Source organism: Hyaena hyaena, unplaced genomic scaffold (assembly GCF_003009895.1).
Source record: "Hyaena hyaena isolate Hyena2069 unplaced genomic scaffold, ASM300989v1 scaffold_404, whole genome shotgun sequence".
In the NCBI taxonomy this organism is placed as follows: Eukaryota; Metazoa; Chordata; class Mammalia; order Carnivora; family Hyaenidae; genus Hyaena; species Hyaena hyaena.
In genome coordinates, this window is record NW_024081036.1 from 953,728 (window position 1) to 968,122 (window position 14,395).

The 14,395-nt window shown below is 41.3% G+C and overlaps 1 protein-coding gene across 3 annotated transcripts in view; it reads left to right on the top strand.

Annotated features, from left to right (window-relative positions):
- The window catches only part of RTTN (rotatin), a 163,405-nt gene that overhangs the window by 4,913 nt on the left and 144,097 nt on the right, over window positions 1–14,395 (top strand). For all 3 annotated transcript variants that reach the window (XM_039251940.1, XM_039251941.1, XM_039251942.1), the window contains exons 5-10: window positions 700–790; window positions 1,888–2,002; window positions 2,932–3,082; window positions 6,290–6,455; window positions 8,788–8,969; window positions 11,461–11,576. In XM_039251940.1, the coding sequence (XP_039107871.1) occupies window positions 700–790; window positions 1,888–2,002; window positions 2,932–3,082; window positions 6,290–6,455; window positions 8,788–8,969; window positions 11,461–11,576 (821 nt within the window). The remainder of the gene's footprint in view (window positions 1–699; window positions 791–1,887; window positions 2,003–2,931; window positions 3,083–6,289; window positions 6,456–8,787; window positions 8,970–11,460; window positions 11,577–14,395) is intronic.

The window sequence follows — 14,395 nt, forward strand, 5'->3', positions numbered from 1 at the left end:
ATTTAATAATGCTGTTTTTTCCAAATTCAGTGATTCCATGCTCTTTGCAAAGCATTTGGCAGAAAGACTGTTTGCCACTTGGAAGGGTTTATGTAGGTACTGGCTTTGCCACCTTAATTTGTACAATATATGATTTGTTAAAAAAAATAATTTGAATGGGGTAGTTTAAAATTGTTGGTTTCTCAGATTTCTTTTAATCTGGTTTGAGTGCTGATATTTGATCTTCAACCTTATGGTCTTCAAGTCGTCTTCAGAGAGGCTTAGCCATCTAACACCATTTGGGACATTTGAATGTGACTAATTTTTAAATATAGTGTATGATTACATCTATATCATTTTTAATTTCTACAATTAAGATCCCCAAATGCCAGTTCCTTTCATGTTAAATTTAAGCTCTGTTCTGGCAAGCCACAGGGGACGATAGAAAATGTAATTCAAATTCTAAATGCCATCCAGTATTGGTTTGTATTGAGTGCTCATCTAATAACAATAATATATGGGTTCTGTGTAAAATATGAAAACAGAACTCTGTTATTTATCCTGTTAGGGAATGAATTTACAGCTAATCTTGTTTAGTATATTTTAGGTTACTGTAAGATATAACTTTGAGGACTTGTTTTAAGAGTGAAGCCTTGCTCTTAACATTGGGAGTCTGTCAACTTGTCTTTGATCCCTTAAATTTTGCTGTTCTGTTAACAGTAAATCAGACTGTGAAGTGTTTGAAGTTTTCTACATTTCCTTGGCTACCGCTCACTGCAACAGATAGACACGTTCTCTCCTCTAATGAAAGGTACGGAGCCTGGTATGTGCCAGGATTTTGGTTCACTGATAGCCATTACATCTGGTTGTTCTTGTCATACATTTTCACCCAGGGGAAAAAACATACTAAGTGTCTGTGAAAGGCAGGACTGGGAGTATATGAATGGTTTTCACTGTTTCAGAAAGCAAGTCAGAAAATTCCCATTTGCTGTAATCAGGCTACACTTCTGTTTATGTGATTGGAATCATGTACATACTTCTTGGTGACATGAGTCATCTCTTATTGACTAGACTGATTGGCCAATGTTTATGCCTTTGGTTAATAGAAATGAAAAAAATTAAACATAAATGCAGTCCTTTCTCGTGGACGGTATATTCAGCAGGCAGTGTAAAGGCCAACGTGCTAGAATTAGGACTGGATAAACGGCTGCATGCTGTTAACGGCGTTTTGATGCAGGCCCTTCCAAGGCATCAGTAAATTCTCGTGGCATAACGTTGAAGAGGTGGAGGACACGTGGGAAAGGGGCAGAGGGGTCTGAGTCAGTGCCCTGGGAAGAGATAGGATTTCTAGTTCACACCTCTGGGTGGTGGTGGTGGACGGTGGGCTGGAGCTGGGCTGAGAGAGGACGTGTGGATTCTGCCTCATCCCTAGGGGTACATATAGTCTGAGAAGGTGGGGGTGTCCTCTGTTTGGGGTAGGAGGGGAATCCCAGCTTGATTCACTAGCCTGGGGAAGAGCAGTAATGAATCTAATTTCTAGACCTTAACTCCGCATTTAGTGTAATTTTTTCTGTGTTACTTACTAATTTGTTTGGCAAATCACATTGCCTTCTGTGCCCTTTGACTTCATTGATCTCCGTTTATAGCATTATGATTGTCTTGGTGTAAGCGATGGACACTGTGGGGTGACTATCCTTGAGGAGGGTCTAGTGGGGGATAGAAAGCCAACATGCAGGTGCCGCAGCACCAAATATAAGCTTATGGAGGAAGGGCCTACCCCAGAGTTCTTGACTAGGGAGTGGGTCTAGGAAAGCCACCCAGGGAAGCGAAGTCTCAGTGAGACCAGAAGGGCTGTTAGTAGGGTCATTACGCCACCAAGCAAAGTAAAATAATGCTGTCTTTTTGCAGCTCTTTAAGAAGTAGTAGCCACACTTTAATCTGGAATACCTGTGAGCTACTGAAGGATGTTATCATGCAAGATTTTCCTGCTGAAATTTTCCTTCAAAGGCCAAAAATTGTTCAGGTACGTCTCCTCTATAATTGTTGTAGATTTTGAAATAGAGAACTTTTTACAGTGAAACAGAGTTTGCAAAGCAGGAGTCCTTGGGAAGGCGTGTGCACTCTTGTACTTATGAAATGAAGTCTTTGATCACTGAAATCACTTTTGCTCTAATTTCTTTGGGTAGTGGTAGTTCTTCTGATCAGAGGTAGTCTCAGTCGGCACACACAGGTCCAGGTTGACCACCTTGAATTGACCTTTCATGGGCTGCAGAAGGGAGACTAGACTTTGGAAATTGAGGCTGGGCAGCAGTCACTGTTCTTCACCTAAGAACAGCAGGGCTCTCTGAGTGTGCAGGAGGTGGCGGGCGCGGTGCTGGGTACGGTGGGAATACGGTCGTGGGCAGGTTGGATGGACTCTGGTTTCTGTGGCAGAGCTCGGGGCCCCGGGTCTAGGGTTGTGGCCTTCCCACAGCAGCTGCAATGCCTCACACCCTCCCTCTGTGATCACAGGGCTGGCGTGCAGGCCCCTCAGTGGCAACTGCTAAGACCTAGGTGGCAGTTGTCAGAGGACCAGCAGAGGAAGGAAAGCTGTCAACAGTTGCCAAAACGTGGCAAAATGATTGAGCTGTTTGAGATGCCGAAGGCTGGCTGTTATTTTTAAAAACTACTTTGTAATTTAATGTCCTGAGTGGGGAGTAATTCAGGATCTCCCAGAATAGGTACTCAGCCAACAGACTTAGCGTAACAAACACTGACTCTTCTGTTGAGGTTTTATTGTCTTGCTTTGTGCCGTCTTCTTGGATTATGCCAGGTCATTTTTGTCTGTTTCTGTTCCTTATGTCTCACAAATATTTTACAAGTTAATTTTTGTCCTTTGGTTGTTCATTTAACCTTACTTAAGCTCCACATCCACCTTCCCTTGATCATTTTCACTGCTCTTCTGTATTTCAGAGCCTTTTATCTCTGTTGAAACTGGCCTTTGGGGGAGACGGGAAGCATCGGCTGGCGTTACAGTCCGTGTCCTGTTTGCAGCAGCTGTGCGTGTATTTAAGAAACAGACTGAACTTTCACCGAGATCCAGGTTTTTTCTCTAGTAAACAAGGTATTTATGTTTGTTTATTCATTAGTCACCGGTGGTATTTGCAGATTCTTCTGAGAAGTTTCTATTTATTTATTTATTTAATTTTTTCTTTTCTAGTTTATTGTTAAGTTGGTTTCCAACAACACCCAGTGCTCATCCCAACAAGTGCCCTCCTCCATGCCCATCACCCTCCTTCCCTTCTCCCCCCACCCCCATCAGCACTCAGTTTGTTCTCAGTATTCAAGAGGCTCTCATGGTTTGCCTCCCTTCCTCTCCCCAGCTAGTTTTTCCCCTCCCCCTCCCCCATGGTCCTCTGTTGAGAAGTTTCTATTATACTTACTGTGTAAATTTTCACAGCATAAACTCCTTATTCCTAAATGTCATGAAATGATCACCTTTGAAAACCAGTCTTATCAGTGACAGAACCACTCATGATCCTATCTTCCTTTCTTTTTTTAATTTTTTTTTTGATAAGAGCCATTTGCAAGATTGTTTTTTCTTTTCTCTTATGCATATGGTATTGGGGATTAGGGACAAGAATTCTGAGTTCAGATATTTATGTGGCACCTTGGGCATTTTAGAAATTTATTTGTTGTATTAATAGATTGGGTTAAAAAATGATTTGTATTTTTTTAATAAATATTTTTTTAACTTTTGGGTATATTTTATTTTTATTTATTTATTTATTTAATTTTAAATAACCTCTACACCCAACATAGGGCTTGAACTCACAACCTTGAGATCAAAGAGTTGTATCCTGTACCAACTGAGCCAGCCAGGTGCCCCTCATTTGTATTTTATGAAAACTTTTTATGCGGCTTGTGATGTAGTTAAAGAGTATTGATTATATGAAAGCAGTGCCAGACTTTTAAGGGAGAAAAGCACCACCTAATGGCCAAATAGAGCACTCGGCTGGCTTTGTCAAAGCAGTACTTAGAAGTTAGAAATTCTGTGCGCTTATTCAGTATGCCCTGAAAGTTGAATATTAAATTGCAGTGATTTATCATCATGCTTCACAGTTAATCCCTGTTCTGTTCAGAGTTTCACTGATCCTATGCTACTCGAATACTTATGCTCTATGTTAAGTTTATTATAGATCTCGGAGGGTATAGGGTTCCTCATTAACATTCTTGAGATACAGCATTTTGCAAATGACTGATAACAGAGAGCTTGTAGACACGGCATGTTTCATCAGGAGAAGAGTTATAATGTTGATAAAAGTAATATCTTTGAAGATTTATTCATGTATTAAATGTTTATTTATCACCAACTGTATGCTGACTGACATCCTAGTCTCTAAGGGGTATCTGAACAAAACAGATAAGGTCCCCAACCCTTCTGAGCTTATCCTTGAGAAAGTTGGGGAACAGGTAATATTACAAGCGAATAAGTTTGTTTCAGATCAGAAGTGCTCAAAGGAAATTGGAAGGGTGCTGTGACTGACCATGACTGGGGAAATGAGGCTTACCTGGATAGGATGGGTGTGGAGGGCCTCTCGGAGGGGGTGGCCTGAGAGGCGAGCAGGAACTATCCCCTTGAAGAGCTGCAGGAACAGTATTCCCAGAAGATTGGAGACCTCAGATAGGAAGTGACGGTCTCGAGGAGCAGAAAACAGGCAGACGTGAGAGCAGAGGGTAGTAAACGGGGAGTGGGGAGTGGGGAGGGAGACCAGGGGAAGCCAGGGGCCAGAGTGTGTGGGGGCTTGTAGATCGTGGTAAGGATTTCGTATTTTCTTTGAAGTGCTCAAAGAAAGAGGTGAGATGCTCTTGGAGAGCTTTTTTTTTTCTCCTTCTGCAAATGCCTCCATTTTACCGAATTCCATTTAAAAATGTGCAGCTCTGTTGACATTATTACATTCTCACTCTTGTGCAGCCATCATCATTTTCTGTTCTCGAATGTTTGTCATCACCCTAAATGGAAGATCTGTGACCATCCCCTTCCCTCTGCAGCCCTGGTAACCTCGCTACGTTCTCTTTCTAAATCTAAGTCTGTTCTTGGAACCTTAGACAAGTGGAATCACACGATATTTGTCCTTTAGGGTCTGGTTTGTTCCACTTAGCCTCATGCTTCCAAGGTTCATCCGTGTTGTAACTGTGTCAGAATTTCAGTCCTTTTTTTTGTATACACCAATTTCATTTATACGATTATCTGTTGCCGGACATGGGACTTGTTCTCACCTTTTGGCTATTGTGAATAATGTGTCAGTGAACATAGGCATCTCTGTTTGAGCCCCTGTTTTCAGGTCTGTTGCGAATATACCTAGGAGTGGAATTGCTGGGTCATGTTAGCTCTCCAAGGACCCACCCAACCACAATGGCTGCCTCGTTTTACATCCACCATAACCTGTGAGCCTTCCGGTCTCTCTCTGTGTTGCTAACACTCGTTATTTCCCCTTTTTAAAACCCTAGTCCTCCTGGTAGATGTGAAGTGGTATTTCACTGTGGTTCTGATTAGCATTGCCCTAAAGACTCCTGATTAATGACTGGGGTTTTCCTAGTGACTTTTTAGGTGCTTATTGGCCACTTGTGTATCTTCTTTGGAGAAATGTCTTTTAAAGCTCTTTGCCCACTTTTAAATTGTTTTTTTTTTTTTTTGTCTTTTTTACTGTTGTTTTAGGAGCTCTTTTATATCCTGGTTACTAAGTCCTTTTTAGAGACATGGATTTGCACATATTTAACTCCCAGTCTGTAGGTTGTCATTTTCTTCATTATGTCATTTGAACACAAAAGTTTTTGATTTTGATGAAGTCCAATTTATCTGTATTTCTTTGGTTGTGCTTTTGGTTTCATATCTAAAGATCCATTGCCAAATCCAATGGATTTACCTCTATATTTTCTGCTAAGAGCTTTATGGTTTTAACTCTCATAGTTAGGTTGTTGATCCACTTTGAGTTAATTTTTGCATGTGGTCTGAGGTAGGGTTTCTTGTGGAGTTTTGAGCAGAGATGCGCAGAATCTGCTGTTCTGCCCGGGCGGCCCTGGTGCTCCAAGTCAGCAGTGCCGGCTAGAAGGCCGCGTGCGCCACCGGGCCGGTCAGATGTAAGCCTGGTGTTAGATGCACGTGTGCGCAGCGGACACACCTGTGGGAAAGGTCGACCTTTACTTTTACCCCAATGGAAGCATTTCTACCGTCTTAACTTTGTTACTGTTTTTTGGAAGAATGATGTGTATACTTGATAATCATGATTTGTCTCTACTGACAGGTAATTTTATTCTCTTTTCCTCTCAGATACAGTTTCCCAAAATTCTTCTTTGTCTTATTGTCATGAAGCTAGAGTTATTCATCATTCCCAGAATCCTTCTCCAGGAAGCAGTAGCCCCCGGCCTTCGGTGGCGGGACGCACAGGTCAGCGGCCCAGGGGAGACGGTCAGGACTGGGACGCAGTGTCTTCCAGGTGACTGTTGCAAAGCCCAGTTAACGGGTGTGTGTGTTTTATTTCGAGAGGGAGACTGACGTTTTCCTCTGTCTTCTCTCTTGGAAAATTACCACAGGTGTGGCCTTGTGCTGAACCAGTGGTTTTCATACTTTTTTGCCCATGACCCACAGTACGAAATAATACTACATGCAGTTCAGTACTCAGTACACAGACATGTGCTCTGTGTGTGTGTGTGTGTATGTTTGCCTGTGTGTACGTCTGTGTGTGTGTCTCTGCCACAACAAGGTACTCACAAAATAGTACTTTGATTCCATATGCTACATAGTGAGCTATATTTTCTCTTCCTTTCTATTCCATTAAAAAATGAATGAGGATTCTGACCCATTTAATTGTTTTTATTAGCCATAGATGAAATATGGTTTAGTTTAAAAGTATAGCTTTAAATGACAGATACATTTTGATAATATTTAATTTTTTTAAAATGTTTTATCTGTTTATTTTGAAAGAAAGAGAGAGCATGTGAGAAGGAGAGGGAGGGAGAATTTAAAGCAGGCTTCATGCACAGAGCAGAGCCCATTGCGGGGCTCAGTCCCTTTTATCTGGGATGGGGACCTAAACCGAAACCAAGAATCGGATGCTTAACCGACTGAGCCACCCAGGTGCCTCTTTGATAATATTTTGATCCCATATTTGTAAGTCTAATCATAATTAAAAAAAAAATTTAAGTTTATTTATATTGAGAGCTAGGGAGCAAGCTGGGGAGGGGCAGAGAGAGAGAGAGAGAGAGAGAGAGAGAGAGAGGAGAGAATCTCAAGCAGGCTCTGCACCATCAGCATGGAGCCTGATGTGGGGCTCGAACTTATGAACCATGAGATCATGTCCTGAACTGGAGGCAAGAGTTGGGCATTTAACCATCTGAGCCACCCAGGCGCCCCTCTAATCATAATTTGGATGCATCAGTATTTACTATTAAAAGGAATGATTGGAGACTAAAGGGGAAGGATTCCTTTAAGGTGCATAATTTATGGTATTTTACTCATTTGTGTGAATACAGGGTCTTACATACCAGCTTTTGTTAAAGGGATTGGCGTGGTGTTTGTGTGTTAGCTCATTCTTATGCCACAAGCATCTTATAAACCTATTAGTCTCCTCTTTGGAGTTGTTCTAATAAATGCTCAGTGAGATGCACGCTTGTCTGGGGGCGTGCTTATTTTCTCATGACCCTGCTGCCACAAACTGACACGGATTCATGCCGGCCGCGTGCACCGCATCCCGCCGAGTGCTGTGCGGGCTTCGTGTCCTCCCATTGTCCCCTCTCAGTCCCGTCATAGCGTGGCATCACCATCACCATCGTCATTGTGCAGAAAAACCTGGCTCGGGGGCACTGTGGTTCAGACAGTGTGATCTGAGCCTGTGCTGACCCTTCTGCAGCGGCTGGGGGTGGTCAGGCGCAGATTTTCTCTCTGTTCTCAAGAGCCCTTCTGCCTCATTCTCTGAGCTCTGTCTAGTGTGCTGTGTGTTTGTAAACTTTCACCCCTGAGGGAACACCCACCTCAAGGGGTCTTTGGCCTTTGAGAGAAGCCCACCTCATTTTCCTATTTTGGGGTGTTGAAATGACCAAACATCCATTTAGGGCTTTTACATGCTCAGTAGCCTTAGTGTAGCTGTGATACAATTGTGGATAACATTAAAAGTCAGACATTTGAGGCCCTTTGTAAATGTGAGGTTCAGGCCTTTCGATAGCACTTAATTCCCACCCCACCACTTTATAGCTAAGGTAAGAATTTTTAGTGAAAAAAGCCAGGAAAGTTGGGATGTTCCATTTTTCGATACATTTTCAAAATCATTATGTGATGTTGAATGCACTAAATGAAGTAATTCATTTCTCCTCGTATTTTTCTGGCATTTTCTAGCATTCTTCAGTTGCGAACATTGGCTCACTTAGAACATTTGGTGCGAATCACAGAAAATCTAGGGAGCTATATAAACGATTCCGTGTTGCCTCTACAAGTTGATTACAGAAGAACTTTGCTGTGAATTGGCACGCTCTTGTCTCGACATGAGTGGGTTATTAGTGCTAATGGTGATTGCTGCTCTAGCAATTCTGAGAACATCCCTTTGAAAAGCAATGTATATACATGCATTCCTGCTTTCATTTACAACTGGAGCTGTCTTTATGGAGTTTAATCTTATAAGTTTGCCAAGGTTTCACAACGCTGACCAGAACCGTTGCCTGAAGCAATGTGGTTGTGTCCAGTGTGAGGCTTTTAATGTGCCAGGCAGCAGACAGGCAGGAAGGCTGTCTGTGGGCTCTTTCCATATTCGAGGATTATCATTGTTTCTTTTCCAGCGGAAGTAGTAGCCATGCTCCCGTAAACTCCAGGGTTTCTGTGCCGTCACCGTTGGACCTGGTGCACGTGGATCTGCCGGAGCTGGAGACCGAAGACACCCTGGAGCTGCAGCTCCAGCAGCTCAGTCTTCCCCAGTTCTGTGTCTCCGTGCTGGAAGCGGCAGTTCCGCTCCTAAAAACAGGTTAGTTGTTTTTTTGTTTTTTTGTTTTAATATTTTTATTTATTTCTAGGAGAGAGAGAGACAGCGTGAGCAGGGGAGGGTCAGAAAGAGAGGGAGATACAGATTCTGAAATAGGCTCCAGGCTCTGAGCTGGCAGTCAGCACAGAGCCCGACGCGGGGCTCGAACCCACGAACAGAGAGATCATGACCAAAGCGAAAGTCAGACGCTAAACCGACTAAGCCACCCAGGCGCCCCCAGGTTAGTTGTTTTTGAAGGCGTGGTTCTTTTTATGTGATTTGTGTTCATTTTGTCTGTTCTCTGAGACTCTTTTCTTTTTTCCATCTATAGAAGATGGAAAACATAGAGTTTCCTAACTCATAGAGTTAGGACCTTTAGAATTTGTATTTACAGATCTTTTGGGATACAAATCCCTAAGGACTTAATAAGATCTTTATGGTCTTCTAAGTAAACATGGATGCCCTTCCATTTATTGCTTCTTATTTCCCAGGCTTCTCCTTCTGTATGGCTAACCATAAGCACTGAAAAGACACTGTGGCGGGGGCAGGTTAGAGAAGGTGGGCCGGAGTGAGTAGGTCAGGATAAAAGGATCTTTGGCTTTTGCCCTTTGAAACTTTTTGAGTTGCTCTCAGCTATTCAGTCTTCCCACTCAGTTCATGGGTAAGCCGTGAAACATGTGAAAAATCGAAATAAACCCTGAGGTAGATTCTTACCTTTGTAGTCATTTCTTTTTCTAAACACCCCAAACCCCCTAAACATCCTGGAGTTGCTTTTTCTCCCAAATGTGCTGGGTAAATTTGCAGAGATGTACTGAAGTCTGCATTGTGACGTAGTTGTAATTTTAGTAACGGACGATGAGAACATGAACAGTGTGGCTGCTGTCCCACAGAGTCTGGTGCTGACAGTAGTTATGGCGCGGACTTCCCGCCTTGCCCAGCAGTTGGTTTGGCCTCGTGTGCGTCACTGCACATGCTCCTCACACAGCCATTTTATCTTTCCATAAGTGCTAGTTACTACTTCTATCTCTGTTTTACAAATGAGAAGCCTGGAGTTTAGGGTGGTGTAGAAGCCGATCCAAAATCAAACAGCTAAAACAGAGGCTCAAACCAAGGTTCTGAAGCCAACATCCACACTCTTAAGCCCTTGGCATGTTGCAAGCGATAATTTTTTCTTCTCTAACTCTACACATTTTTTGTAGTTGATAACCTTGTTGAGATATGAGCACAAGATAAACAAGATTTGCCTTTTTTGGTTTATAATGGCTCAATAAAAAAAAAAAAATCTTTCCTATTTGAATGGATCTTTAAGCTCTGTGGCTTATGTTTGCCTGCCTGGGGGGGTGGGGGGGACGGAGGCAGGACGTAGGGCTATGTTTGGGAAGCAGTAAACATTTTTTTGTCCTGACGAAAACCATATACCCTAACTCACCACAGACTGAGTAACTCTGCTTCCAGGAGTTAGGAGGGCAGTAATTCATGTACTCCTAACGTGAAACGAAGGATGAGCAGGACTTTGGCATCATAAAGTATACGCATTTGTCTGCATGGTAGACTGAGAAGAGTAGTTTTAGATGCAATGATTTCGCATTTAACCTTTTCTTAATTTGCTGTAAAAAGTCAGATTGATAATTATAAAGCTATATCTTGGTACATAAAATTTTCAAAATGTTCTCTTGCCCTTTTGTGGTAAATTATTGCATCATTTATAATTGTTCAATGTCATAAGAGATTTCTAAGAGAACTTGCTGCAGCTGTTCTAAAGAAACAGTTAATCTAGACCCTTATCATCTGGTAGTTTGTTTTACTTCTTTCATTGGAAATTGACCTCTGGTATGTGGGACAAGAAAGTCTTGATGGAATACTCACTTAGCTGGTAATTACGAGTAGAATTCCTTTGATATTCCATCTCTGGAGAAAAGAGACTGCTGTGCTGGGTGAGACAGCACAGTTTCTTTTGGAATTTTTTTAGAGTTTTAAGTCAGTATTGGCTTAAGAACCCGTTTCAGGTGGAATGTCCTGAAGTTTCTTCAGCAAGCACCGTCATGGACATTTATTCCTTTCGTTGGTCCAGCCAAGCTCAGCTTCCCAGGTGGCCAGGTGTGGTGTGGCACTTCTGACGCGGCTCATGTCTCCAGCCCTGAGTGGATCGGCAGGACGAGTTTTCTAGACCTTACCTGGGGTTCTGTCACCCATTACGTGTAACACGGAAGGTCTCGGAATTAGAAACATCTTAATCTATCTGAAGGCATTTGTAGTTAGATTTTGCTCCTTTCTTTCTGAATATTTTTCTTAATTATGAGCACATTTGATGTGTTAAATAGTATTGTGAATGGAACAGAAGTGTTAACGGTGGTTGTAGATTCTGACTGTCCTATTCATGTCCTTCAGGGATTCTAAAGTCACCAAAAAAATTGAACGAAAGGACTGAGCAGTGTAGTATCTAGATGTTCATTTTTGTAAGTTAACTTTTCCCTTCTCCTGTGTCTGTTCCCAGGTAGTAGACAGATGATAATAAGAGTTCTCGAGTTGCTTGCAGAGGATATGGTCCTTATTGGTGAAGCGATTTCAGCAGACATCTGGGATGACAGCAGCCTTTTTGCTATAGATATGGTGAGAATCCTTGTTTCCTTTGGGATATGATAAATAGTATTTTATTTTATTTTGGTCTTTCTGAGCTGGTTTTATTTTCTTGCTAGTCTTTGAGAGGTTTCTTTCAGATACAGTATGTTTCAGGCTTATTTGTGCATTCTGGAGCAGGCCATTTCTCTAGAAATTCTGATTACTGTAATAAATTAGTTTTTTAAAAAAAACTTTTTTTATAGCTTATTTATTTTTGAGATAGAGAGAGACAGAGCATGAGCCAGGGGAAGGGCAGGGAGAGAGGGAGACACAGAATCTGAAGCAGGCTCCAGGCTCTGAGCTAGCTGTCAGCACAGAACCCAGTGCGGGGCTCGAACCCACGAACCATGTGATCATGACCTGAGCTGAAGTCGGACACTTAACTGACTGAGCCACCCAGGCGCCCTTGTAATAAATTAGGTTTTGATTCTGGTTACCTGTAATGGGGAGATGTATATCAAGATCAAAAACAGGCCAGTGGGGTACTTATAGCAACTGTGATATCATTTTTTCTTTTAGTAATTGAACTAGGAAATATATATTTAAAAAATATAAGTTCAGATTGCTATTTCTCTGATTTTAAACTTGTATTTCTTTGCTTCTGTGTGTATTGTCACTCATAGAAAGTCTTAGTTCTTAGCAATACTGACCTAAGTGCTTATGAGCTTAATGTTCAGCATGTGCTAAGTAATTTTAGAATGGCAATGTTAGTATCACTATGATCAATAATGGATAAAGTTCAAGATTTCTTTGAAATTCTTTTTAAATTAGACTAAATCTCATTAAGAATATACAGTCAAAAAATTGTGCCTTGAATTCACTTGAAAGAATTTTCTGTTACCAATTGATTATACAGTTAGATTTGTTTTAATTTGATTTTACTTTTGGGAATTGTTTTCTCCTCAGCAACACATAACTCAGAGGTGGTTCTCTGCCATCTTGTTTTCTGGTTCATATTTCCCGTTTTTATTTTAGTTTTTACAAATGTGAGCAAGTAAGTATGTAGATCTTAGTGCTCTTCCCACCTCTTACATAAAAGGTAGTAGGTTATATATGGTTTTACATCTTATTTTTATAACTTAAAAATACATCCTGTGTGCATGCAATAATAGTATGGAGATTTTTCCAGGACACAGGTGGATGTATTCATCATTCCTTTATTTGCCCAGTCTCCTACTGATGGACGCAATTGCTAATATAGTTATGTGATGGGAATAATGTGCATATGTCATTTCACGCATGTACATGTGTGTCCTAGGGTAGATTTAGGTAGAATCGCTCTGTCAAAAAGGTTGTCAGAGGGAGAGTGGATATGGGGACAGGCAGAGTGGGTACTGGCTTCTAGTTATGGAATATCTAAGTCACGGGGTTGAAGGGCACAGCATAGGGAACATAACCAGTGATATTGTAATAGCATTGTGTGGTATGGGATGTAGCTACACTTGTGAGCTTAGCATCAGGTATAGAATTGTGGACTCAGTGTATTGTCCACCTGGAAACTAAGTGTAACATTGTATGTCAACTATACTTCAGTTAAAAAAGTAAATGAATTTTAATTGTAGATCATTTTGCATTTTCCTCTTCAGCTATACCAGTGCATTCATTCTCCAGCAGTTTATTAGAAAGTGTTTTCTGCTATACACTCAGCAGCAGGATTTATGGTCAGACCTCAGATTTTTGCCATTCTGCTACGTGATAGATGATATGTCAGTGTAGTGTTAGGAAAGTTGAGCACCCTCTTGTAACTTTAAGGGTCATTTTCATTTCTTTTTCTGTGAAAAGCCCTGGCATTTATGCACTTTTCTCTTGGGTCATTGGTCTTTCTTCTTTTAACGAATTTCTGTGAGCTCTTTATATATTAAGAACATTGGCTTTACAGGACAGGTTGCAATTTTTTCCCTTCCATATAGATTTTTTTGACTTTCCAAATGATGCTTTTTGACTGTGCAAAAGCTTTATTCCTTTGTTTATTTTTATGTAGCTGTCTTTATCAGTTCCTTTTAAAAGAATTGGTTCTGGATTTTGAATCATAGTTAGATTTTTTTCCACACCTTGGGAAAAATGTGCTATATCTATTTCTTGAAGTCTACATTTTTGTCTTTCAAAAGTATTTTTCTCATATAGATTTTGCACATTTCTTATTTATTCATATATATGTGTGTGAATATATATTTATGTGGGTGTTTAACAGCTTTATTGAAGTATAAATGACATACAGTAAGCTGCACATATTTTTTAAAATTAAAAAAAATTTTTAAGTTTTTTTTTTTTTTTTTTTGATAGAGGGAGACAAAGTGCAAGTGGGGGAGGGGCAAAGAGAGAGGGAGACACAGAATCCCAAGCAGGCTCCAGGATCTGAGCTGTCAGCAGAGAGCCCGATGTGGGGCTCTAATCCACAAGCTGTGAGATCATGACCTGGACCGAACTTGGACACTCAACCAACTAAGGCACCCAAACACCCCAATTTTTTTTATTTTAGAGAGAGAGAGAGAGTGCATGCGTGAACTGCAGAGAAGGGCAGAGGAAAAGAGAGAGAATCTTTTATTTTAAACTTTTAAGTTTTTTAGAGAAACAGTGCGACTAGGGGAGAGGGGCAGAGGGAGAGAAAGGGAGAGAGTCAGGAGAGAGAGAGAGAAAAAAATCTCTGTGGATGTGAAGCTTAATCCTACAACCCCAGGATCATGACCTGAGCTGAAATCAGTCAACTGACCGAGCCATTGAGGCACCCCTTTATTGTTTATTTGTTTTGTTTTGTTTAGAGAGAGAGAGCATGAGCAGGGGAAGGAGCAGAGGGAGAGAGGGGGTATCTC